Raw genomic sequence first — 27706 nt, 5'->3', positions numbered from 1 at the left:
TAGCATATCGAAGGTAGCCGATAATAAGGAGCACTCGAAAGGGGCGGGGTTAGCAGTCTCCTAAATCAAACTTAGAAGAAAACGTGTCCTGGCGGGCACAGACTGGGCGAGCTACAGGGCACTGCCCCCTCCATACAGGACTGTGCAAGTTACGGGACAGGCAACCTCCAGGGGAGAAAGGCAAGACCCAGCAGCAGGACAGCCAACTTTACCGCAGACTGGCCAGCCCCTACGCCCTGCCCCGGCCCCCGCATGCCAGGCCATGCCTACCGGACTCTGAGCCGCTGAAGCTCTCTCTCTCTGCAGATCTCCGGGCAGTCCTTGCCCTGCCGCAGCAGCATGACGGAAATCACGGAGAAAGAAGGCGAGCCCCAGGGGAGCGAGCTCCCGAGACCCCCCGGCACCAAGGTAAGGAAGGGAGCCCGACCGCCTCATTCCTTGTCCTCTGTCCACGGGATCCCATCTTGTACCGCAGGCTGGAGGGGAGGGGAGGGAACAGAGCCCCTGCAGTGTGTGTGTCGGTTCATCTGTGTACATATGCACGTAATTATGCCTGCATTAGCGCGCATGTTTATGTTATGCTCTGTGTTGTAAATGGATTTGTACGATCTGTGTCTCCATGACTTCCACGCTAGCATGGAGCTCTGCTTAGGTTCTGAGCGTGTATTGCAGTGAAAGTGAGAAGGGGCACTTTATGCCCCCCGAGTGTGGCAACCCGTGCACTCACTTCCTAGGAGAGCTAGGCACGGTGCCCCTGGGCGTATCACATCGTGCCCTCACTGCGTCCCCCCTGTCTCTGAAAAAGAGGGGTTGCTCACATCAACCCTCTCCCACTCCCCTTCCTTAAGGCACAGAGGAGCAGTCTGTGCCCCTGGGTGTATGCACGCTATGCCCTCCGTGGGCTTATCTCCACAGGATAGAAATGGATATCGCATACTATGCCTTGTCTGGCCACCCCCCTGTCCATGGAACACAAAGGACTCTGAATGCATCATTTCAACCCTCTCTTAGTCTCCCTCCTCAGGACAGAGATAGGCATTCTGTGCCCCTGGGTATAGCCTACTATGCCCTCTTTAATTATGTTATTCTTGTGGGCATTTTCTTTCCTTCCGTGGTGGAGTGGCATCTGCTTTGGCTAAAGATTTATCCTACTCTAGAGCGAATTCTTGGGTTGGAAGGTGGGTGGGAAGGGGGGGAAGCTGTTTTATGACATGACCCTCAAAATAGCTTTTGAATCTTGCCCACCCTAGCTGCCCACTCGTGTGTGTGTGAGAATGCGCGTCACTGCAACAGGATAAGAGGCTGGTACCTATGGAATGACAGCATAAATACCCCTTCTCACACTCCTCACCCAGTTATTAATCCCAGAGCTGCTAGGGGTAATTGCAAGGTAGGGCAAAGGCTGCCACTTTCTCTCATTTTATCCGACTGAGGCTGAAAGGGTGTTTCTCCGTTTGATGGTGAGAGGAGGGGTTGGCACCTGTTTCCCATCACTGTCCTCCTGCCAATTAATGTCGGCATCCTTGCCCTCCAAGTATTTTGGAGTATATCTCCCAGCTGCCTGCAGGAAGCAGGCTGGGCTTTTCCAGACCCCCCTACCACAGGCAAGCTATTATGCGGTGCTGAAGTCTAGCAAATCGTATTGTGGTCATACTTCCTGACTTGAGTTTATCTGCTGAACAGATTATCAGTGACCCGTCGCACGGCGCAGAGCTTGGAGTGGCTTATTGCAGATTTTAGGTCTAGCTTGATCTTGCTGGCAGTCTGGTGGTGGTGTTATAAAATCAATATTTTAAGATGTCCTTGGGGCCAGAACTAATTAATTATTAGAAAGGGCTTCATTCAAAGAGACAGAAAAGTTTAACCTCCAACATCTTAGTGCTCTGAGAATAAGCCCTGCTGGAGAGCTGATCCATGGTTCTCCCCTGAGATAAGGGGAGTGGCGATTAAAGAGATCCATGTTTTCAGGGCACGACGGTCCAGGCCTGGTTTTAGCCCATGCTACACAGGGATCTGCTTAGTCTGCAGTGGGGCTACAGTTAGATCAGTTTGTTACAAAATTCTGGGACCAGTTGACAGCTGGGTCTACAATGCCAGGAGGGAGGAGTGCGAACACCCTCGCGACAAGCATTTTGTCAAGATTATACAGAGATGGCAGGTTCACCAGCATGTGATTGAAAAGGAGTGGAGATCTGGCACTATGTAAAAGGAGGTCAGTTCCCAGCTCAAGTGTGTCCTTCCTTGGGTCGGCTACAGCTGAGATATTGCAGAAGAAGCATTCATGGTCCCTGGGGTATAAGTAATCATGCAATACTGACCCCTAGTGGTTAGATTTAGGGCCCCTGATTTCAGTGTTCCAGATGGACCATCTAACCACTTACATAGTAACCGAATGATCCATCCAGTACTGAATGGTCCATCCAGTCTACCCAACCTGATTCAATTTAAAATTTTTAAATTTTTTCTTCTTAGCTATTTCTGGGCGAGAATCCAAAGCTTTACCCGGTACTGTGCTTGGGTTCCAACTGCCAAAATCTCTGTCAAAACCTACTCCAGCCCATCTAAACCCTCCCAGCCATTGAAGCCCTCTTCAGCCCATCCTCCCCCAAACGGCCATATACAGACATAGACCGTGCAAGTCTGCCCAGTACTGGCCTTAGTTCAATATTTAATATTATTTTCTGATTCTAAATCTTCTGTGTTCATAAGAACATAAGAACATAAGCAGTGCCTCTGCCGGGTCAGACCAGAGGTCCATCCCGCCCAGCAGTCCGCCCCCGCAGCGGCCCAACAGGTCATGACCTGCCTTAATCACCAGAAGGGGCCCCCTTGCCCCCTAGGTTTCTCATCAAAGTCCTATCTTCCCATCAATGTCCTAACCCTCCGGCCTTGCACCTGCACGACCTGGTGAGCTGTCTATACTTCATCCCACGCTTCTTTGAACTCAGTCACAGTTTTACTCTCCACCACCTCTCTCGGGAGCGCATTCCAGGCATCCACTACCCTCTCCGTAAAGTAGAATTTCCTAACATTGCCAGTTTGAATCTATCACCCCTCAACCTCAAATTATGTCCTCTGGTTTTACCATTTTCCTTTCTCTGGAAAAGATTTTGTTCTACATTAATACCCTTCAAGTATTTGAATGTTTGAATCATATCTCCCCTGTCCCTCCTTTCCTCTAGGATATACATATTCAGGGCTTCCAGTCTATCCTCCTACATCTTCTGGCGCAAGCCTCCTATCATTTTTGTCGCCCTCCTCTGGACCGCCTCAAGTCTTCTTACGTCCTTCGCCAGATACGGTCTCCAAAACTGAACACAATACTCCAAGTGGGGCCTCACCAACAACCCGTACAGGGGCATCAATACTTTCTTCCTTCCTTAACCCTTTCAGGACCATAAGGATCGTAGGCCAATTTTTGTGGTTTTGACGACATTTTTATGGTAAAAAGGGCTTGCAGATGCCAATAAATGGATTTTTTTTTGTGAAATATCATTATTTTTTTTTTTAAAAAATCAAACTTCTGGCTTATGGACAGTGTGGCAAGTGAATCTTCTCGTCAATCTGGCAACGACGCTAATGAATGAATGTCGGAACCAGTTTGTTTACATAAAGGCAGTATCATATGGAATCCGTACATATCAAATTTAGAACTGTAGACTATCCCAATCAAAATTTATAGGATTTTAAAGTTATGGGACAAATATGTCCCTTGGTCCTGAAAGGGTTAAGGCTATCTGCAATGAATATTTATGAGAGTGATTTGCATGCACTTCCTCTTCTTCATGCTGATTTTTCCTATGCATAATCATTGTGGATATCCTGAAGACCGGACTGCCTGGCGTCCCCCAGGATAGGTTTGGGTACCTCTACCCTAGACAATCGCATTCTCTGCACGTTGAAAAATTTGCCCCTGCTCGTATGTGGTCATTGTGCAAGGAGCTAAGGCCCTACACTCTTTCCAGAGGACATAATAGGGCAGAGTACGGTACTGGGGTTTAAGAAAGGATTGGACAGTTTCCTCCTGGAAAAGTGGATAGAAGGGTATAAATAGATGATTACTGCACAGGACCTGGACCTGTTGGGTCGCTGCCGCCGACTGCTGGGCATGATGGACCTCGGGTCTGACCCAGCGGAGGCATTGCTTATGTTCTTTGGTCACTTAGATTACGTCACTTAGATTATTGGTGCAGTCTTTGGTTCTATTAATACTGGACTACTGCAATATCGTTTATCTGGGTATCCCAAAGAAAACAGTACGAAAATTAAGAATAGTACAGAACATGGCAGTTCGTTTGATATTTGGATTGAAGAAAAGCGACCACTGTTGCCCCTACTAGAGACTGTTACACTGGTTGCCAATGGAGGCACGAATAATTTTCAAGTTTGCTTGTATTTGTTTCAAGCAGGCCTGAGGACTAGCGCCTTCCTATCTTCTACCACATTTCATACTACATAACCCCACACGGTCAACCAGAAACTGTAACATATTTGCATATCCAAGGATCACCAAGGATCATCCAAGGCTGTAAATACAAATCCTTTTTGGATGGGTCTTTCATGTTTCAAGCAAGCAAACAGTAGTCCTGGCTGGGTAACTACATCAATGGAGCCAGGCTGACCTACAGCGCCTTTTGTAGAGAAATTAAAACTGTACTGTTTGACAGATTCATCTCCTAAACAGAATTTATATTTTTTCCTTCTGTCTATTTCTTGTGTAATATGTTGTACCTTCACTATTTGCATTCTGTAATTCGCTGATTGTCCAGCCCTCTTCGGTGTGAACTGCCTAGAAGTCATCTGACTATGGTGATATAGAAGAATAAAGTTGTTATTATTATTAAGTTATTATTATCCATGTCTGAGCCCTCTAATTCCTGCTCTCCCTATCTCTTGGGTCTTGCACAGCTCCAGCGGTTCAAGCGCTCCCTCTCCCTGAAGACCATTCTCAGGAGCAGAAGCGTGGAGAATTTCTTCTTGCGCTCCAACAGTGATCTCAAGTTGCCTGCCGAGGTGCTACTGAGCCCCCCAGTACCTGCTCCACCCCAGTCACCTCCCCCTGTACCCACCGACACCTCGCTGCCTGCTGAACAGTCCCCCAGCACCTCCCAGAAAACGTTGGCATCGCTGAAACCCCTGAGGACTCACAGCTTTCAGGAGTACGTGTTCAGGAAGACTTGTCCGTGCGAGCTCTGTCATCAGCTCATTGCAGGTGAGTGCCCATGCATTCCCAATGTGTTACTCCAGCTTCTCTGGGATGTTCCCCCCCACACCCTCCCCCCCCAAAAAAAAAAACTCAGGTGACATTTTCTATGGCATGTAGCCTGCTCAGGGGACCTTCCTTTCAGGTTTATTAAAAATGTGATATACCGCCTTATCAAATGTTAAAGCGGCTTTACGATAGGGCTCCTTTTACGAAGCCGCGTTAGCGGCTTTATCGCATGCAACTTTTTAGCGCACGCTAACCCCCGCGCTAGCCGAAAAACTACCACTTGCTCAAGAGGAGGCGGTAGCAGCTAGCACGGCCGTCAAAATAGTGCGCGCTATTACACGCGTGAAACCGCTAACGCGGCTTCGTAAAAGGAGCCCATAGTGTTATTAAAAGAAGACATTAAAAAACAAATTTTCTATACAGCAACAAGAAAACCAACAGACAGACAATGACTTACTGGTAAGAAAGGTAACAGGGAGGAACTACAAGAACGAGAAGGAAAAATACAATGGGGAGGGACAAGCGGGTACTTCAGCCAATGGGGCTTGACTTAATGAAGTATAAAAACTTCCTTAAAAGGACGATCATAGATCAAGAAAAGCTTTTAAGCTAGCTTTGAATTTATCAAGGGACATCATTGCTCTTAAATGATTGTGGAGCGAATTCCAGAGTGTAGGAGCCGTAACACAGAAAATGCTGGATCTCCTTGTGTTAATGTATCTTAATGAGGGGATAGTCAACAGATTTTGATTCGAAGACCGTAAGGCACATGGGGTAATGGGAGGGATTAGTAGCCTGTTCATGAACTCCAGTTCTCCGGCGATTTTAGTTTTAAAGGTCAGTAAGAAAATTTTATAGGTAATACGATGCTCATTGGGAAGCCAGTGAGCTTTGATCAGGAGAGGGGTGACATGATCGTATTTGTGTGCTTTTGAGATCATTTTTACAGCAGTGTTTTCAATGTTCCCTCTACGGTATGAGTTCATGTGAGCAAAAACTATCTAGAATCTGTCTTCCCACTTCTTTACAAAATCTACTCCTCTCTCTCTCCCCATCCCAAACCATTTCTATTATTATTATTATTAAGTTCTTATATACCGCCATACCCAAAGAGTTCTAGGCAGTTCACATCAATTAAATTAGGATCCGGTCTGACCACGGATTTACAAAATTTTGTCGGAATTACAAGCAACGAGGAAGGAAGTATTGGGGTTTTAGCAGATGTTTATCATAGTTGGATTGGAAGAAAAAAGGGAGGGAGAGGGAACCAAGAGAGGGGAGGGGGAGAGAAAGGAAGGGGTGGGGGGGGTAGGATTGTAGTGGGGAAAAAGGGTTAAGGGTCCTGTTCGCGGAAGAGGTGTGTTTTGAGAAGTTTTCTGAAGTCGAGGTAGGTCGGGGCCACTAGCATCATTTGGGCTAGCCAAGGGTTCAGCTTGGCCGCCTGGAAGGCGAAGGTTTTGTCGAGGAATCTTTTGAGCTGGCATAGTTTTATGGAGGGGAAGGCAAACATCTGAATTCTGCGGGATTTCTTATTGGTGCAATACATAGTGAAATGGGGGGAGAGGTATTTTGGTGAAAGACCAAATACTGTTTTGTAGCAGATGCAGGCGAACTTGAAAAGGACTCGGGATTCGAAAGGTAGCCAATGCAGTTGGTGGTAGAAGGGAGTGATGTGTTCCCATTTGTTCAGGCCGAAAATGAGGCGGACGGCTGTGTTTTGAATCAGTTTTAGTCTTCTGGTGATTTTCTTTGTGGAGCTTAGGTAAATGATATTGCAATAATCCAGTATACTGAGAATGGAGGATTGAACTAGTAGGCGGAATGCGGTGTCATCAAAGTATTTCTTTATGGTACGGAGTTTCCAGAGTGCTGAAAGGCCTTTCTTGACAGTGAGGTCGGTGTGATTTTCTAGGGATAAATGTTTGTCAAGCGTGACTCCTAGTATTTTTAATGTTTGTTCGAGTGGGAAAACCAATCCTTTCACTTGGATTGTGGTGTCTTTGATTTTGTCTTTGGGGGTGGCTAGGAAGAATTTTGTTTTGTCCGGGTTGAGTTTTAGTCTGAAGGAGAGCATCCAGAGTTCTATCTGGCTGAGTATGCTAGTTATGTAGGTGAGAAGTTCCTGGGATAGACTGGTTAGAGGGATGACAATTGTGATGTCATCTGCATAGATGAAGAATTTGAGCTTGAGTTTGTGAAGGAGGTTACTGAGGGAGGCGAGGTAGATATTGAACAGGGTGGGGGACAGGGGGGAGCCTTGCGGTACGCCGCAGGAGTTAACCCAGCTGTAGGAGAAATTGTCATTTTTGCGTACCCTGTAGGATCTGTTTCGTAGAAACCCTTGGAACCAGCTGAGGACCAGGTCGGAGATGCCAATGTGGGCCAGGCATTCCAGGAGAATAGTGTGGTCGACTAAGTCAAACGCACTGCTTAGGTCAAATTGCAAGATCAGAGCGCTGGAGCCCCGACTGAAGAGTATGTGCAAGTGGTCAAGTAAGGAGGCTATAATGGTCTCTGTGCTGTGGTCCGTGCGGAAGCCCGATTGATTGTCGCTTAGGATATTGAATTTTTCCAGGTATGCGGAGAGTTCTGCTTTTACTGCCCCTTCCGCGATTTTGGTAAATAGCGGTATGCTAGCTATTGGTCTATAATTGGAAGGTGCGTTGGAAGGTTCCTTTATGCTTTTTATGATTGGGGTTATTAAGATATGTCCTTGCTCTGGAGGAAAGTTTCCTGTGGATAGTAGGGAGTTGACCCATAATAGCATGTTTGCTTTGAAGTGGATCGGAGCCGTTTTCATTACATTTGGGGGGCAGGTATCTAGTTTGCAGAAGGAGTTGGTGTATTTGTTATAATATTTGTTGAAGGTTTTCCAGTCGATTGTAGTAAAGTGGTTCCAGTTTAAGTCGGATCTAGACCCTTGGTCTGGTTTAGCTATGTCGATGACAGGGAGGATGGGAAAGAGCTCCAGGGGATTGGTCATGGTGGGTAATGATGATCTTAGTTTTAGGATCTTGGAGTTGAAGAAATCCGCTAGGGTGTTGGCGGTTAGTGTTGATTCTTCATGGTTGTTAGTAAGTGCTTCGATGTTGTAAAGGTTGTTGACGAGTTTAAAGAGGTTGCTGCTATTGGTTGTGATGTTACCAATTATGTGGGAGTAGAATTTTTTCCGTTTTTCCTTGGTAAGGTTTTTGTAGGTTTTTAGTTTGAGTCTCCAGGCAGTTCTGAGTTCCTGGGTTCCTGACTTTATCCATGATCTTTCTGACTTTCTGAGGTCCCTCTTTAACAGTAGCAGCTCTGTGTCGAACCATCCCTCCTGATTTGTGGTTCTGATGTGGCGGGTTTTTATAGGGGCTATTTCATTTAAAATGTTTGTGCTGTCAATAATCCAGGTGGACATGAGTTGATCTGTTTCTTCGTTTTGTTTTGTGTGCGTGTCGTAGCGAGACCAGAATTCCGCTGGGTCTATCATTCCTCTGGAAGTGTGGGTTGTGATGTTTCTTGTTTTGCTGTTTTTTGAATGTTTTTGTTGGCAGTCCATGGAAAAGTCGCATAGTCTGTGGTCAGACCATAGGGAGTCTGTCCAGTTGGCTTGTTTCCAGTATATTTTTGGGTTGGTCGGCTCGTTGGAGGAGAAAGTGACCAGGTCTAGTTGATGGCCCTTTTGGTGAGTTTTGATTGGGGGGGGTTTGAAGAAGCCTAGTTGGGAGGTGAGTGACCAGAAGTCAGCAACTTCTGGTTGGTCAGCTTGCTCCAGGTGGATGTTGATGTCTCCGCATAGAAGGTTGTAAGGACTTGTTAGATAATTAGTTAATAAGGAATCAGCGAGGTCCTCTTTGGCTAGGGACCATTTTTTGGGCGGGATATAGAATAGAGTGATAGTTAGCGAGGAGGCCAGGGATTTAGAGGTGAGTGAGATGGCTAGTATTTCTGCATTGGGAGAGGATTTGGTGTTAAGTATAGTACAATTAAGCTGGTCTCTGAAGATTATTGCTAGACCTCCTCCTCTTCCCCAAGTTCTGGCCAGGGAGAGGATCTTTTCTACCATTTCTGCCCCCTCTCCCCTACCCCTTTTCCATCAACCCTCACTTCCGTCAGTGTCTACCCCATCTCCCCTATTACTTTTCCATCAGCATTTATCTCCCTCTCGCCCTCCCAACTTACATCCACCAACACCTGCCCCCTCTCTCCCACCACCCCACATCCACCAGGGTTTGCCCCCTAGCATCCCCACCACTGCACTCCTTTCCTGAAGCAGCTGTGGCAAACTGAAACCGGCTGCGGGACCTTCCCATACATTTTCATGGCTGCCGGACGTTGGAGCGGGCAGGCCAGCAGTCGCGGGTATGTATGGGAAGTTCCCACAGCCAGTTTGTTTCAGTTTGCTGCTGCTGCTGTTGCTGCTGCTGCTGTTGCTTCAGGCAAGTAGCAGAAGTAACACAAGATGGAAGAGTGATACAGAGGGGTGCTGGTCCCAACTTCTTCAGCTGCACGGTGGGGCTGAATGGTTGTACTGTCTCCTGCTGAAAGGTGAATGGCTGTGTAGCTTAGAGGGAACATTGCTTCCTTTATACCTCCGTGACTCCCACCAGCCTCAGGTGTCAGAGCTGAACATAAAGAGAGAGTATTAAAGCCAGGAGCAAATCCCTCTCTAGGTCTGGGACCCAGGCCTTCAGGTAACATACAGTATAGTAATATGGTAATTGACAGAAGATAAAGACCTGCATGATTGATCCAGTCTGCTTAGCAGTCACAGTTATTATCAATTCAAGGAGGCAAAAAACTTCAAACCATTCTTTCGATATATTAAGGGAAAATGACCCGTGAAGGAAGCGGTGGGGCCGTTGGTTGACCATGGAATAAAGGAAGGACTAAAGTGTCTGTATTTACCGAAGAGGATATATCTAATATACCAGAAGCCGACAGGCTATACACAGGAAACTGACAGGGTTGATTGTCAGTCTAGAAGAGGTATGCAGGCAGATTTATAGGCTTAAAAATGATAAATCCCCGGGACCGGATGGCATACATCCAAGGGTAATCAAGGAACTGAAAAGGGTTATAGCTGAAATGCTCCAACTAATAGCCAATCTGTCGATCAAATCAGGAAGGATTCCGGAAGACTGGAAAGTGGCGAATGTTCTTCATGAAAGGTTCGAGGGGAGATCTGGAAAACTACAGACCGGTGAGTCTGACCTCAAGTACCGGGAAAGATGGTAGAGGTGCTGATAAAGGACCACATTGTTGACTACCTTGATGGACACAATCTAATGAGGACCAGCCAGCACGGCTTCCGTAAAGGAAGATCTTACTTGGTGAACTTACTGCACTTCTTCGAGGGAGTAAACAGGCAGATAGACAAGGGTGACCCAGTTGACATTGTATATCTGGATTTTCAGAAGGCATTCGACAAGGTCCTGCATGAACGACTACTTTGAAAAATTGCAAGCCATGGAATCGAGGGTGAACTACTCACGTGGATTAAAAACTGGTTGGTAGATAGAAAACAGAGAGTGGGGGTAAATGGACAATACTTGGACTGGAAAAGCGTCACGAGTGGAGTGCCACAGGGTTCGGTGCTTGGACGACCTGAAAATTAGTACGACGAGCGAGGTGATTAAATTTGCAGATGATACAAAGTTATTCAGAGTAGTGAAGATGCAGAAGGATTGCGAAGACCTGCAACATGACATAAACATGCTCGAGAAATGGGCTGCGACATGACAAATGAGATTTAACGTGGATAAGTGTAAGGTTATGCATGTCGGTAACAAAAATCTTATACACGAATATGGGATGTTCAGTGCAGTACTCAGAGAGACCCCTCAGGAAAGAGATTTGGGAGTATTGGTCGACAAGTCAATGAAGCCATCCGCACAATGCGCAGCGGCGGTGAAAAGGGCAAACAGAATGATTAAGAAGGGGATCACAAACAGATTGGAGAAGGTTATCATGCCGCTATACCGGGCCAGCACTGGTCGCCGTACATGAAGAAGGGCAAAGTGCTACTCGAAAGGGTCCAGAGAAGAGCGACTAAAATGATTAAGGGGCTGGAGAAGTTGCCGTACAGTGAGAGATTGAAGAAGCTGAGCCTATTCTCCCTTGAAAAGAGGAGACAGATGGGACATGATCGAAACATTCAAAAAAATGAAGGGAATAGACTTAGTAGATAAAGACAGGTTGTTTGCCCTCTCCGAGGTAGAGAGAACGAGAGGGCACTCTAAAGTTAAAAGGGGATAGATTCCGTACAAACGTAAGGAAGTTCTTCACCCAGAGAGTGGTAGAAATCTGGAACGCTCTTCCGGAGGCTGTTATAGGGGAAAACACCCTCTAGGGATTCAAGGCAAAGTTAGACAAGTTCCTGTCGAAACAGAACGTACGCAGGTAAGGCTAGACTCAGGTCACTGGTCTTTGACCTAAGGGCCGCTGTGGGTACGGACTGCTGGGCGCGATGGACCACTGGTCTGACCCAGCAGCGGCAATTTTTATGTTCTTATGAACCAATAAGCCAACTGTATTATAAACATTTTACTCGCTAAGTTCCACTTTTAAGATGTCTTCCCCTCCTCCACTAAGATATATAGCACTGCAACCATAGCACAGAGTTACCCAGCTCCAGACTAGAGATCCTGGATTTTTGACCATCCCATCCTGGTTCATTAAGGAACTTGCAATGCTGATTTCAATGAACAGAATCAGGCACTATAAATCTCATACTGCTTTGGGATGTTCATAACCAGGACTGGCCAAAAAGTCTCTGGCAATGATCTGAGTAACTTGGCCTCTATGACAACATATGATATGAATGTAGTAATGTGCTTCTAATACCCTTCCATGGGAGACCAATGCAACAGCATCATTGTTAAGAAATTTACAGCTGGACCAAGTAACATAGCTATGGAGATGTAGATTTCTTCTTTTTAAAAAAAAAAATAATAATAATTTTTAGTTTGAAAATGTTTGCTTGTATTTTGCTATTCTAACACCAATATAAAACAATGCAAGATGATACAACACCAAGCTAAAGATACACTGTAACCCTTTAGCATATGGCCCAAGTACACTATATTATCCCTTCTTTCCCATTAACAATGCCCCCTTCCCCCATCCCAAAACACCTCAAGTAAACCCCTCCCCCCACCCCTTACCCAGGTATGGGGGCTATGAGAGAGTAGCCAAAGTGCAGCCCAATCTGATATGAGGAAGATAGAAAAGACCCCAAAGCAACTCTGTCAAACATCTCCTATAGGTAACGACTCCCGCCAGGAGATATATAAGGACCAAGTTTTTGAAAAGTCGACATATGTAGATTTCTAAATCACATCACTGCAGACCAGTGTCCCGCAAACTTTGTCGAGCCGTGGCACACTAAACGTAGTGGCCGTGGCTTGAGGCATCCGGAAATGCACGGGCATTGATGCATGATGTCACGCTGACATCGTGTATGTGCGAAGGCCCTCCAGATGGGCCCTTAGCTGCCAGTGGGGGGTGCCAGCAGGAAGATGAGAGGAGAGGTGCCCACCTTTGACGAAGGATCGTGCGTAGCAGCGCCAAAGTCAACCCTTCCCATAACCACACCTCTTTTGATGTTTGGCACCGCTAACCATCAAACGACACGTTTCCTGACTCGTGTTTTGTAGGCACCTACTTTTTTCTTTTAATTGGTTTTTAATTGTTTTTTAACAGCACGGTCAATTACCTTGCCGTTAATAGACAATTAAAACAATTAACTTAGGCACCTGTCGAGCACCTAGTGGCACCTTCCTAATGGCATCACTTTCAGAATTCAGGCCTAAACCATTAGGCCTAGAATAAATAAAACCTAATAATGTAAGCATGTTCCAGCAGAGGACAAGGGAGTAATGTGACACTTTTTACAGAGCTCTCTCCTGGACAAGCAATGTTATCCAACAGGTAAGCACATATTGTGACTAGTTGCCATAGATAGGGAGTGATATCCTATAGGAAGTCACATGCTATGGCTGGCAGCTGGAATATATCCTTAATAGTAAATGGGTAGACCAGATTGTTGAGTTGGTCTTTTTCTGCCTTCATTCTCCAATGAAGTTTGTCTGTAAAGCATCTGTGTGTGAGCTTGTAGCCAGACCAGAAGGGCAAATTATACAAAAGCCACCATTCAACGACTTGGGGCTTCTAACCTGAAAGATTCAGTGATCAGAAAACAGATTCCATATTGAAAAGAAATGTTGAAATTGCAGGAGCATAGCAGTTTGATCTGCTTTATGTTAGCAGTGTCGGGGTTAAGTGGATGTTAAATCTCCAGCATGAAATAGTAGACATAGGAAGGGATTCAGAGGGCCTTGGACCTAAGTACCTATGTCCATCATCTCACTTACCCACCCACCAACTTAATCCATTCCAGGGCACAGGAAGTTCCAAGGCCTGATGTGTCATGTGAGCTTTTGGCAGTCTCCCTGACAGCTTGGTATTTGGCTGACACATTGTGTAATCTTGCAAGCTTGGCTGTGGTCTTGGTTTGAGGATGCATTTCAACTTGCCATTCACTGAGTTCATGGGATTTGAGACGATCTATTTATCGGGGTAAATGCATCAACATAGAAATGGAGAACATGGTGGCAGAAAAAGACTATCCAGCCTCTTCAGTCTACAGTATTTTTATCTACCTCAACTGCTCAGCTCCACAATCCCTTATGCTCTCCTCAGAGATCCTTTGTGCTTGTCCCATGCTTTCTTGAATTCAGATACCATCTTCACAGAGAGGCTGTTCCACACATCCATCATTCTTTCAGTAAAGTTACCTCTGATTCTATTCTCATCCTATAACTCTTTGTTCCAGTCTCCTTTTAACTGAAAGAGGTTTCAGCTTCAATTCTATCTCCCCAATCCCATCTCTAAAGTAAACATGTTTAAATCTGGCCCCATATTGTTCGATAAAGACCATTGACTATTTTAGTAGCCGCTGCCCCTCCCCCAACCTAGACCAACTCCACCCTGCCTATCTTTTTGAAGGTGTAATATCTAGAAATGTACAGATCCAGATGTGCCCTTGAATTAAAGTTGATTCATAGGCCCAGATACACTAAAGCCAGTGATCAAGGCTAAACCTGTTTTGAGAGTTTTAGCGACGATCGCTTTTGCTGACCCGATGCAGAAAATGGCTCACCATGTGGTTTTCTGCATGATCGCTCATTCTCCGATCCAACCATGCAAATAAGCTCATTAATACTGAAATGCCATGTAAACTAGCAAAGCGATTGATGCTCTAACATGGCTTCCTGATACACAAAAAAAAAGTGATCGCTTTTAGCAATCCAAAAAAAGCATAGTTTAACCCCATTAAAAAAAAAAGAAAAAAAGCACCCTGGCCCTTCCTGACATCCCTTCCCCCCCAACAAACCAGCACCGGGAATCGCCCACCCCCCCCCCCCCCCCCCCCGCATGAGAAAAAATGGCAGAATGGATGCCCACTCCCTTCTGCCATGCCTACCACCTCCCCCATGGCAGCGAAATGGCAGGAGGGATGCCCACTCCCTCCTGCCACCAAAGGCCCACTCCTACACCAGGTGTCCCAACTCCCGAAACATCTCCTAACCTTCCCCTTCCCCCCCAAAAAAAGGCACGAGGGATGCTCACTCCCTCCTGCTACCGGATGCTCCCCTGAACCCCCCTCCTGTACCTTTTTTCAAAGATGGAAACAGGGGCTAAGCACAGGTCCATCCACCTTCATGGCCCGCCAATCCAAAATGGCTTTCCCTTCTCGGTGCATCATGTGATGCACAGGGTGGTGTCCAAGGCCCTCATTGGCTCAGATGCCTAAGGCCCCTCCCTATGCATCACATGGGACCCATGCTTCCCTAGGAGGCTTTTCCATGCCTCTCTCCTGTTCGGGCTTTCCCTGCTGACTCTGCACAGTGTGAGAATCACTCTCACAGTGATGAATCAGATGGGAGAGTCGGGGATTACAACGAACCTCCGCGTGAATCATTTGCATGCAAACTATGAATAACTCTTTTTGAATTGGCTAAAAATCAGATTGGAGCAGCCCCACACGGTCTTACTAGTCATCTTTAGTGCATCTGGGTCATAGTGGAGCACAAAATGACAGACCCCTTCCACCTTGTAGTTTTCTTAGCATGATGCAGGAATGGTTTCTTGTTGCCTTCTCCCAAAGCATGGAGGGTTAAGTGACTTCTCCTAGGCTACAAGGAGTCACCATGGTATGTGAACCTGACCATTGGATTACTCCTTTGCTCTCCAGAACTGTACACAGTACTTTAAATGAAGTCTCACTAGAAACTAATAGAGACTCTATCATCTCCTTTTTCCTACTAACCATTCCTCTTCCTATAAACCCCAGCATCATTCTGGTTTTTGCCCTAATTTTATCTATTTGCTTGGTCACCTAAAAAGCATCAGATGTGATCATTGGATATTAATACCCTCAGATTCCTCTCCTCTTTCATTCACAGAAGAACTTTGACATTTGATCTATATTGCTCCATTTGGATTTTTGAAGCTCAAATGCATGACTCATTTTATGGACTAAATTTTAACTATCAAGTTCTAGACTATTCTTCAAATTTTGCTAGAACCCCTGTCATGTTTTCCCACATCTTCCAGGGTGTCTATCATCCACCAAGAGACAAATCTTTTGCCTTATATCACTTCCACAGGATTGCTGAAACGTTGAAAAGAACCAGACCAGGAATCAATCCCTGCAGTATACCAATTCTCAGAGGGAGCTCTAATTACAACTACCTTCTGTCACAACCTACTCAACCAGTTCCTAACCCAGTAAGCCATTTTAGGGTCCATACTAAAGGCTCTCAGTTTGTGAGATCCCTAGACAGAATAGTATCAAAGGCCTTGCTATAATCTAAATACACATCTAGCATTCTTTCCAATCCAGCTCTCTGGTCTCCCAGTCAATGTAATTAATCAGTGCTTAATTTGTGGGGGAAAGCCTGGAAAGTAATTAAACCACTTATTTTCAGACTCCAGTGCAGCAGAGGTATTCTATTACTACTATACTGATAGGCATATGCGGTACTGTACAACAACATATTTAAGAGACGGTCTTTGCTCAGTAGAGCTTACAACCTAAATTAACAGTCAACAGGACAAGTAGGGGCTTAGGGAGTTTCTCAGGATGCTTAGGGTGAGGGGGTTATGAGTTAAATGCATTCTCAAAGAGGTGGGCTTATACTCTGGATTTCAATAGCTCCAGGGATGGAGCAGTTTGTTTCAGGCATTTGGTGCAACAAGAGAGAAAGGGCGCAGTATGGAGGCAGTAGAAGAGAAGGGTAAAGATAAGAGAGATTTGCCTGATGAACGGAGTTCCCGGGGAGGAGTGTAGGGAGCAGTGGCAGTAAAGGGGGGATGCAGTCCGCCCTGGGTACCATCCTGGTGGCACTGCCACCCGTCCTGTCTGTCCCCCACTCCTTCCCCACCTCCCTGCCACTTGCGTGCGCCCCTTCCCTTCCTTCATACCTCTGTAATTTTCCCAGCACGAGCAGTATCACGAATTTGCGGCCTGCATCTGTGTCAGCTCTCTCTGATGTCACTTCCGGGTCCCGCAACCAGGAAGTGACATCAGAGGGAGAGCTGACACGATGCGGGCAGCAAGTTTGTAATGCAGCTCATGCTGGGAAAATTAAAGTGGTATGGAGGAAGGGAAGGGGGCGTGCGCGAAGTTGGGGTGGGGAGGGGCGCTACCACTCACACTCGCTATGCTGCTGGTAGGGTGAGACAAGAGAGGGGAGATATTGAAGAGCTAAAGAGTGAATACACTTGTTGGTCAATAAGAGAAGTTTGAATTGTATGTGGAAGTGGATAGGGAGCCAGTGAAGTGACTTGAGGAAAGGGGTGATGTGAGCCCAGTGGCTCTGGTGGAATATAAATTGTGCAGCAGCATTCCGAATGGATTATCCTCTCCCTTCCAAGCAGCCTGCAGGGAAGAGGGGCGATGGTGAGCCTGGAATAGAACAAAGAACATTTACTACTCCCTAATCCAGACCTTCTTCTCCTGTTGCCCACTTCCTTTTAATCTACAAATTAAGCCCTGACCTCCAGGTGAAACCATTCTACCTATGTGAATACTGACTTGGCCCATTCTGTGATCTGTGAGTCCCAGGCAAGTATGAGTGCCATCTCTGTGCCCTAATTTGTTCCTTGGTTTTCAGGAAATTCCAAGCAGGGCCTGCGCTGTCGGATGTGTAAGACCAGTGTCCATCTGTGGTGTTCTGAGGAGGTTTCTCACCAGCAGTGCATGGGGAAAACGGTGAGTTCCTGAAGGCTTCAGCCTCTAGAAGCATGAGGGAATGAGGGTAGAAATGCAGGCAGGTTCGTAGAAGGGGGAAAGGAGTTGTGGGGGAGGAGGCGATTACTCGGATGCTTGTAATTCAGAATCCGCCTGTTCTTTATTCTATCAAGGACAATTTGGATCAGAGGACCCAAGCACTCTGGCACTGTAAAGAGGTTTTTGAGTCATTCTCTCCATGGATAGGATATAGCAGAGTAACACTGCTTGTTCTTTTGCACTTTTGATAATTTGCTGAGTCTCTCCCTTGACATTTCTCAACAGTCTACTTCTTTTCGTCGGAACTTCAGCTCTCCTCTCCTGGTCCAGGATGTGCAGATGAGTCCCAAAAAGCCCCCACCAGCAGGTATGCTTGAGTTCAGCGTAGGTGGAAGCAGGAGCAGACTGACTGGGCAACCAGGCATTTCATGAGGGCCCAAAGCAGCAGGGGACCCAGTGCCTCCTCCTGCATGAGCCAGTATTTTTCCCTGTTTCTTCCATTTTCCTCTTTCTCCCTACCTTTAAACCATGTTTTCAAGGAGGTTCCCCTAGCAATGGCAGCAATTTGCAGCCACTGCTTGTAACCTGTTTGGTGCCTCTAAACTAAACTAAAACTTAAGTTGATAGACTGGGTCATCTCCATGGAAATGGAGCTCGACTTGGTTAACAATCATAAAACAACAAATAATATTGATGAATAAATGAAAAAGGAAAGATAAACCGAAGGGTCTAGAAAAAACAAAAATTAAGAGGAACAAGATTACAGATACTTAGAGAATAATAATGTTTTCAGTGTTCTACAAAATGATTGAAATTAATTTATATAAACTTAAGGTTTAGATTAGATTATCTTCTGATGTGGCTCTCCTCTTCTGATGCAACTTCCTGTATATGAATGGGCTGGCCACAGCAGAAGAGAGGCTTCCAATAGGTCATAAGCAGCAGCTGTGAATTGCTGCCAGGGAACCTCCTTGAAGATTTGGTGTACGGTAGACCAGTGGGGGGGAGGGGTGGAAGAAAGAGAGAGGGATAGATGTTGCATCTGAAAATGAAGGGGGAAGAGAAGAAAGAGAGATGATGGACCCAGGAGGAGATAGAGAGGAGGTAGGCAAGAAAGAGAAACATACTGGACCTGAGGAAGGGGAAGGGAAGAAAGAGAGAAATAATGGACCTGGGAAGTGGAAGGAATTTAAGGAAGAAAGAAAGAAATGCAATGGACCTAGGAGGGGAGGGAAGAAATGATGGACCTGAGGGGGGTATAGCTGGGTGAAGGGAAGAGGGAGAATAAGTGATAGATCCAGGGGTGAGTAGAGGGAGGGAAGAAATGATGGATTGGGGGTGGAGGGGAGGGAAGAAAGAAAGAGAAATGATGGACTTGCAGGAGGAAGTGAGGAAAGATAGAGAGAAATGATGGGCCTGAAGGAGAAAGAAAGAAAGAAGAATGGTGGACCTGGGGGAGGAAGAGATGTTGATACACAGGTAGAGGGAAAGGATGGGAGGAAAGAAAAAGAGAAAAGTGATGTACTAGTAGGTGAAGGGGGAAGGAGAAAGAGATGTTGGTCCACAGGGGCAGGGAGGAAGGTAGAAGAGGGAAAGAAATGGTATAGAGAGATGCTGGAAGGTAGAGGGAAGAAATATGCAGATGTCAGGCTACAGGGGGGGGGGGTGGAAGGAAGGAGATGCTGGCCAACAAAGGGGAAATAGAGGGAGCGAGGGAGGGGAGAAACTGAGAATGGGGGATCTATATGAGAGAGGGCATGGAGGGTTCTGAAGGAGATGAATGAGAGGAAGATGGTTAAGTACAGAGGGTAAACCACGCAGTAATCAGGATTAAAGAAAAGATAGATTAGGAGGAAAAGAAGGAATGGGATGATGAACTTGGGAGAGCCAGGAGTGAGAGAAGGAGATGGAAAATTGATAGGTACCGTGTTTCCCCGAAAATAAGATAATGACTTATATTCATTTAGGGGCCCAAAAAAGGCACTAGGTCTTATTTTCGGGGTATGCGCATGATCATCTCTCCCTTCCTCTCCTTCACCCCAATTCTTTATCTTTTCTTTCTCTCCCCCCCACATGTGCAGCATCTTTCCTCACCATCCCCCGTGTGCAGCATATAGTTTGGCCAGCTTCTATTCTTCCCTCCCTCCCATCCCTCATGGCAGCAGAACCCTTGCCCAGCTTCTATTCTTCCCTCCTTCCCTCCCATCCCTTGTGCAGTATCCCTTGTGCACCCCCACACACAGCCAAACTCCTGCTGACCCTCCATCCTTCCCTCCCCGCCGATTTGGGAGCAAAACCCTATCTTCAACCGAAGCAGCGTCAGGGATTTCACTGCTGCATTACTGATGATGTCATCAGTAACAGCAGAGTGAAATCCTCGACGGACAAGGCCAAACAGCCTGTTTATAGTGCTGCCGGCCCGACGCTGCTTCGGTTGAAGGTAGGGCTCGCTCGCGGTTAGCGGGGAGGGAAGGATGGAGGGTCAGCAGGGGTTTGGCTGTATGGGGGGGGGGGGTTTGAAGAGTTGCCAGTGAATCCTGGGACTAGGGCTTATTTTTGGAGTAGGGCTTATATTAAGACCTACCCCGAAAATGATACTAGGACTTATTTTCAGGGTTAGGGCTTATTTTCGGGAAACACAGTAGTTGAAAAGTACAAAAAAGAGATGGAGGATTGCAGGGTGATAAGCAGGTGAAATTTGACAGAGAGACAGAAAAGAAAGAAAGGGAGGATAGCAGTGGTGTACCTAGCATATGTGACACCCGGGGCCCATATTGCACAACAAGAGTGTACCTAGGAAAAGACAGCATCTTAAACAGTGCAGTGAGCATTAGAACACCAACATACACATTGTAAAACTAAACAAGCCAGATCCTGCAGTCAATTGATCCTGTACAGTCAATGCCAACAGAAAACCATGTCCTTTTCATACACACTAAACAGAGATACACCCTTACCAATATGGAATAATCACAAACGAAAAATAGAAATATGTAGACAAAAGTTAAACTGAACCGCCAAGAATCCAGGCTCTGCATACAATGCAACACCACAACACCACAGAAACAGTGACACATGTCCCCCTAATACTAATACTGTGCAAAATATAAAGACAGTAAATATAAATTTGAAAAAACTGATACATAACAATCACCATTTTAAAAATTAAAAAATAGAAATGTAACAAATAATGAGAAATAAGAAAATACCATTTTATTGGACTAATCCATTTTTCAATTAGCTGTCAGAGGCCAAATCTTTCTTCAGAACAGTACAGTATACTGCTGTTATGGTATCCTGTCCTGACCTGAGGAAAGGGGTTTAGTCCAAAAAAAATTGCCTATTTCCATTTCCTATTTATAAACTTTTATTAATACAGTTACAAAAATATTTCTACCTTTTGTCATTTCTGCTTTAATCATCTTCTCTTCGCTTTCTTCTTTCTATACAGCGTTTGTCCTCTCTCCCTTCCACCCAGTTTCTGCCCTCTATCTCTACTCCTTCCATCTACTGCACAAACTCTCTCTGCCTTTTCCTTTCACTGTCTACCCTCTCTGCCCCTTCCATCCACTGTCCACCCTCACACTCTTCCATATGGCATCTTCCCTCTTTCTATGTCCCTTCAATAAACTGTATATCCTGTGCCCTTTCTCTCCTTTGTACATGATTCATTTCAGCTTCGCCCCCTCTCCATTTTTCTGTCTCCACCCTCTCCCCTATGCTTTGGCATATCTCTCTTCTCCTTTCCTCACTCCACACCATGGTCTAGCATCTCTGTCTCCTTCCCTTCCCTTCCTCCATGCCCTGGCATCTCTCTCTCTCCATGCTCTGGCACCTCCTCTCCCTCTGGTCTGGCACTTGTCTCCTTAGTTTCCCTTTCCTCCCCTATGCCCTAGCATCTCTCTCCTCTCCCTTGCAGCTTCCCCTCCATTATCTGGCATCTCCACTTCTTCCTTTCTCTCCCTCCCTTCTTCCTTCTTTTCCCCTGGTATGGCATCTGTCTTCTTCCCTCCCCCCATGCCCTGTCATCTCTCCCTCCTCCTCCATGGTCTGGTATCTCCTTTCCTTCTTTCCTTTCCCTCCCTCGTTCCTTTCCCTTTCCCTTCTCCCTCCTTTCTTCTCTCTCCCCAATTGGGTGGTGCTGCTGCTGCAGCATTTCTCTTCCCCTTTCCCTTCCTTTCTCTGTGTAGCAGCAGCATTTCTCCTCCCCCCCCTTTCCTGTGCAGCAGCAGCATTTCTCCTCCCCCTTCCCTGTGCAGCAGCAACATTTCTCTCCCCCTCCTTTACTTCACTTCCCTTCTCTGCCCTATGCAGCAAAAGCATTTCTGGCTGGGTTCCTTACTGCAGACGGTTTTCCATTCAAAGCCGCAGCCGTCAACACCTTGCCATCATGGACATCGGAGGGAATCGCTTCTGACGCAGCCACAGATCGCGCGAGGATCCAACACCCGCAGCTTTGAGTGGAAAAACCACTGCAGCAGGGGAGCTGGCCAGAAGCTAAACATCCACCGGAGGGAGGCACAGAAGGAAGGAAAGGAGGGGAGCACAAGCTGGGCCACAGACAGCCCTGATTTAAAGTTTACTGCCACTGCTGCTGGTTAAGGAAAGCTGCAGCGGCAGAATAGGGAGGAGCAGTGGCAAAATAGGGAGGGTGGCTGGCTGTGTACCCCGCTTGGGGTGTGCATCCGGGGTGGATCGTCTCTCTCCCCGCTCCCCCCTTGGTACACCACTGGAGGATAGAGTTTAAAGGGAAAGATCAATATGTCAGAGACGGATTGTAAATAAGGGAATGGACCAAGATAGGAGGAGAGAAGAAGAAATGACAAATGAGTAGGCAGCCCCTGGAAAGAGAGCAAAAGACAGACTAGGAAAGCAGGAAAGATAAACTAGGATTAATTATGATGAATGCAGGTCAAGTCTTAGGTTTTGGTTTAGGGGGGGTCTCCTGTTTGGAATGGGTTATTATTACCTCCTTTGTTGTTAGTTCCCAGTGCTCGTGTGGATCCTGTGTATGAGACCCTGCGCTATGGGACCACCCTGGCTCACATCAACCGCTCTAACTTCAGCAGTGTGTCTGAGTCACCCACCAGAAGCCCTGGTATGGGAAGGATGTATCCGCTGCCTGGAGAGGGATGAGGGGTTGAGTTGGATGCTGACTGTGTTTCTTATGTATGTCTTTATTCGCCTGGTCCTCTTCCAGAATGAGAGAGACGATAGAGTGGAAGACCCTGAGGGAAGTGAGCGAAGTAGCGAAGAAAACACTAAGTGATAATGCGTGAGCGAGTGATGCAGTAGAATGCGGAAGGGGCTGGGGTGCAGGAGAGGAGCAGATGGGGAAGGGTAACGGATGTGGACTAGAGTGATAAGAGACTAGAAATGTTTTATATTCTCCATAAGTGCATGTCAAATAGTAAAGGGAAGTCTTGGGTTCTAATCCCAGCTCAGCCACTAAGTATCATGTTACCTTACTGCATCTCTGTTACCTGCAACTGGGTACTAATAATTGTGACATCCTATGCTCCTTTGGAAGAAGTTATCCCATGTGTAGGACAGTATAGCCCCCTCTCATTGAATTAACACTGTATATCATTACCAGAGATTGTGATAAAAGCAGTTCGCTTAGCAGGGTTTTAAAAAAGGTTTGGCTACTTTCCTAATAGAAAAGTCCATAAGCCATTATTAAGATGGTCTTGAGGAAAATCCACTGCTTATTTCTAGGATAACCAGCATAAAAATCTGTTTTTATTCTTTTGGGATCTTGCCAGGTACTTGTGACCTGAATTGGCCACTGTTGGAAACAGGATACTGGACTTGACTTCCACCCCCCTTTAGTCTGTTCTAGTATAGCAATGCTTATATTCTTATGTTTTTATGTTCTTTAAGTAAATAAAAAGGAATTTTGATTAGTTTTTCTCTTTATGCCAGATAATAATAATGATGATAATGATTCTAGTTAATTCTTTCCCTCTAACTCCTGGGTGTTTGCCTCACATGAAGTGTTTGCATCACCAGAGAATGATGGCTCAGTATCAGATGACAGGAGCAGTGGCCAGGTAGGAATCCCATGTACAATGTAATAGCTTAGTGGTACTGCTGCATGTGTGATGTCACAGAGCATGCTGCTGGTATGTGGTGGGTGTTTATGTCATTCCTATGTGAGCAGGTATGCGGTAGGTGTGATGTCACATAACACTACTGGTATCCTGTCTGATTATCCATGTTCCTCTTCAGGGATCACTCACAGGTTACAAAGGCTCTTCACGGAAGGAGATCTCCCCTATGTATAGTTATGTGGCTCTCTATAAGTTCCTGCCCCAGGAGATCAATGACCTTCCCTTGCAGTGAGTTATAGGATAAATGGTATCTTGTTGTTGTTTTTTTTAAAGAGAAAGGAAGAGGGAGAATGTCTTTATTCTTTGCCCTAGTAACAATATTTCTCCTCTCTCTTCAGACCTGGGGACAGGGTTATGGTGATTGACGATTCCAATGAGGACTGGTGGAAGGTGAGTATAGCCAGCAGCAAAGAAAAGTTTTTGAGGAGTGTAGGAAGACAGAAAGAGGGGACAGGAAAAGGTCAGATTCTCTATAATTCGCTGAAGTGCCTGGGGCCAGGAAGTGATGGGGTAGGGAAAAGATAAGGGTGGTGTGATCTTGCTTTCCATTTGTATACTGCAGCATTGGGTTGGGGGTATCTGAATAAAGCTTGGGGGGTGGGGGTGGAGGGGAAGATTTGGTCCTTTTTCAATTGATGATCTCACTTTGACCTCAGCTGCTGAGTCAAGGCAGAGCTCAGCAGCAGAGGGAATCCTGAATGAATCAGACTGATCCATACAATCCTTAGCATACAGCTAGCCAGTCAGATTTTCAGGATATCCACAATGAATATGCATGAGGTAAATTTGCATGCTCACACCTCCACTGTATGCAAATCTACCTCATGCATATTCATAGTGAATATCTTGAAAACCTGACTGACTAGGTGTGTCCTGAGAATAGGTTGCAAACCCTTGCTGTAGACTCTTCGTACACTTGTTACATTTCTGCCACTGTCGTACTGTATATTGTACTGTCTCGTGTTTTCTAACTGGTGTCTCAAAGTCAGGTCCAGAGCTTGGTCCATGAGAAGACACTAATTCCTAAGCACAACGTAAAATGTACAGAGCTGATGGCTGGGCTTGGCCTCTGCTTGTGCTTCTGGGGAGCTGTTGATCCTAATCTGCGCTATACTGAATATGTCCTTGTGTAGGGGAAGAGCAGAGATCGGGTGGCTTTTTCCCTGCAAACTTCGTTCAGAGGGTCCGCTTGGGCGAGAGTGTTTGGAAATGCACAAAAAACTTCCAGGGTAACAAAGAACTGGGACATTTGAGCATCAAGGAGAGCCAGGTAAGGACCGTGTTGCAGAACTTTCATCAGTCTGCATGCAGATCCAGGAATTCGAGGTGAAGAAAATTTAATAATGTAAAAGAAAAGGCTGACCATGCAGGGTGAGATGGCATCTCCACCACTGCACTGACTGCATCTGCTCAGTGAGAAAGGGATGGAACAGATTTCATAGATGCTTATGTACACCCTGTATTAAGTAAAGTTTCCCAAGTCTGACACTATGGGAGGTCCAGTGCCTTTGCTTGAGCTCTATAGGAAAAGATTCATGCTATCTTTTTCCAGCCCAAACTCAGAGACGGCAAAGCAGGATGTAGAAAGCCAGGTTGGTCATGCAGTTTTAGATCTGACCTGCTTTCCAGATAGGCTGCTTCTGTTAGACTTTGGCAAAAATAGAGCTTCAGAATGGTGAGGTCCACTCAAAACCCAGAAAAGTGGCAGTAAAATAGGGTTGCCAGATGTCAGGATTTCCAGGCACTGTGTCTGGGTTTTGAAAAGCACTCCTCAAATCGCATCGGGCAGGAGGAAGTCCGTGCATGCGTGGATGTCACACGATGATGTCACATGCACGTGCGATGTCATCATGTGACATCCACACGTGTGCGGACTTCCTCCCTGCCTGACACAATTTGCGGCCAAGAGTAGACAGCAGGAAGTGGCGAATAAGAGCAGGCAGTGTGGGCGTGGCTAGAGCAGGACTGGGTGGGTCTAGGGGGTCCAGATTTTCCAATTGGAAAATCTGGCAACCCTACCCTAAAATATATGTATCCCTAATAATGCACAGATCTGACCCCACACAGTCCCTTATTATTACCTAGCCCAGAGGTGGCTACACTTAATACTGTTGAGTCTAGGAGATATAACTGAAACAAGTGTAATGCATCTCTAGTCCTATATTATTGTTTCTCCTTTTCTCTCTGCCTCCCCTTTGCCCACCTCATCTCAGATCTGCGTTGGGGATTGGGAAGATTGAGAGCAGTTGCTTTATCAAGGTCACCAGTGGAAAGAAACGAGGTTCTGGTGCCCATGGACTCCCCTGACTGAGCTCTGAAGGGGCGGATGGCAGCTCTCGGCTCCCCTGCAGTTTTTCCTTGTCCATGTCTCCTGGATGGCGTGCCTTCTCTTGGCTTTCAGCATCCTAGCATCTGATGGAAGGAAGAGTGGCACCCCTTTCTCAGCAGATTCTGTTTCGAGCTGGGCCCCTCCTTTCTGCTCTCCATTGCTGTAGGCAACTGTTCCTCTTTCCTCATCCTGCGCTGAATGGATTGGACTATCTTGGGCACTGCAGGAGTGTCTGTGTATGTGGGGGAAGGGTGTCTTCCAGTTCTTGCCTTGTCTAGTTTTTAATATTTCTTCCTCCCAGGGCTGGTATAGGCAAAGACCTGTGACCTTTACTCACTTGGATGCTGTATTGTGGGCACACAATTCTCCCTATATGCTCAGGGCCATTAACTGCTCATGGGTTTTGCATGCATTAATGTAAACAAAGTAATTCTGCTGCTGTATTTAAGATTTTGTGTATGTGAGTCCCAGAAGAAAAAAAATAATGGTATCTTAAACTGATAGACTGTTCTAGTCAAAGTGACTGGGTTCTTGTGCCATCATTACTCAGGGTCAAAGGTTCTGCAATGCATGCTGGGACAGCCCGGCAGGAACCTGTGGCATTATTAGCCTGAGCGGGCACTGCCCCATCAGTGCTGTCCATCTTGACCTCAGTACAAAAGATGCCATCCTTGGCTTGGTCCCTTTGTTGTTGTCCCTTTGTGCTGTTTCTCCATAACTTCTGTTTGCCTCCACCTCCATTTCACTGTTGGTTATAGTGGGCAGACTGCGAGCGCAGCTGGCCTTCTATTTCTGGCTCAGAGCACTCCACACTGGTTCTCACTTCACTTCTGAACAGGGTGTAGATAAATTTGTCTCGAAGAAATGCAGGAAACAGACTTTTTGCTGCTTAAACTCTTTCTCCTCAGCCTGGAAAGTCCCAGCTTAGTTAGTGGCTTTTTCCCCCTGATAGATGAAATGCCAGGACTGGGGGGGGGGGGGGGGAAGAGCTGTACTCCTCTTAGCTACTAACACCAGTAACAAGCAGATCCTGTCAAGTGAAGATGAACGGGAATTTAAGTGGTCAGCTGAATGTGGAGTCCCAAAAGGATCTTTCTTGTCGTCCCCATCTAGTTGTATTAGGCTTGTGAGGAGCAAAGGTTATTAATATTGATGGGTTTTTGACAGTTTTAATTTATGCAGATGGCATTGCAGCTACTGCTGTCTGTACAGGAAAGTTTGAAATTTAGTTCTTGATAAAATACTGTTCTTATATAGATATGTATTGATTGTTGGATTGCCATCCATAAATTAAAGGTAAATAGGGATGAAAACAAAGTTTTTTCTTTTTGGCCTCAAAATATCATTCATGGACTAGATAAGAAATTCCTTAGTGAGGACCATTTACACCAGTTTGAATCTTCTGCCAAAAGTATTGAGGGTACACTTTGGATAATCAACTTACAAGGGAACAATGGGTTAATTATATGGTTAAGAGCTTGTTCTCTCAGTATTGAGAAAACTGAGGCAAATAGTATATTGAACCTGCAAAGTTAGCATTGGTAGTAGAATTGATTTTAGCCCAAGTTGGATTTATTGTAAACATGGTTTATATTGGCTGTAAAATGTTGTAATACAGTATATGTTGGCTGTAATAAGGTCCTGATTAGAAAAATGCAAATTACTCAAAATATTGCCGCAAAGCTTATTTTTTCTACTAGCAAATATGATCATGTTACTCCGGTGTTAAGATCTTTACACTGGCTACTAATAGAAGCCAGAATAGATTTAAT

The 27706-nt window shown here is 45.9% G+C and overlaps 1 protein-coding gene across 2 annotated transcripts; it reads left to right on the top strand.

Annotated features, from left to right (window-relative positions):
* Positions 1-26913, top strand: STAC2 (SH3 and cysteine rich domain 2). Of its 2 annotated transcripts, XM_033919200.1 has the most exons (9): positions 1-408; positions 4909-5212; positions 17377-17474; positions 17778-17859; positions 23490-23545; positions 23724-23833; positions 23944-23995; positions 24739-24875; positions 25819-26913. In XM_033919200.1, exons 1-8 carry the CDS (start codon positions 340-342, stop codon positions 24856-24858), a joined length of 891 nt encoding a protein of 296 aa, XP_033775091.1. In that variant the 5' UTR covers positions 1-339; the 3' UTR covers positions 24859-24875; positions 25819-26913. The 2 variants fall into 2 exon arrangements, 1 of the variants encoding a protein (XP_033775091.1); XR_004536838.1 differs by lacking the exons at positions 23724-23833; positions 23944-23995; positions 24739-24875; positions 25819-26913 and adding exons at positions 22477-22590; positions 22693-22765 and having other exon boundaries at positions 29-408; positions 23489-23545.
* The last annotated feature ends 793 nt before the right edge of the window (positions 26914-27706 follow it).

This window comes from Geotrypetes seraphini, chromosome 13 (genome assembly GCF_902459505.1).
Source record: "Geotrypetes seraphini chromosome 13, aGeoSer1.1, whole genome shotgun sequence".
Lineage (NCBI taxonomy): Eukaryota > Metazoa > Chordata > Amphibia > Gymnophiona > Dermophiidae > Geotrypetes > Geotrypetes seraphini.
Note: the sequence above shows the minus strand (reverse complement) of the source record. Positions and strands in the feature narration are given on the sequence as shown.

Coding starts and splice junctions, on each gene's coding strand:
- STAC2 (XM_033919200.1), top strand. CDS start 340: ATGACGGAAATCACGGAGAAAGAAGGCGAGCCCCAGGGGAGCGAGCTC. Junction 17,860..23,489: donor CAAAAAGCCCCCACCAGCAG/GTATGCTTGAGT, acceptor CCTCACATGAAG/TGTTTGCATCACCAGAGAAT. Junction 23,546..23,723: donor ATGACAGGAGCAGTGGCCAG/GTAGGAATCCCA, acceptor GTTCCTCTTCAG/GGATCACTCACAGGTTACAA.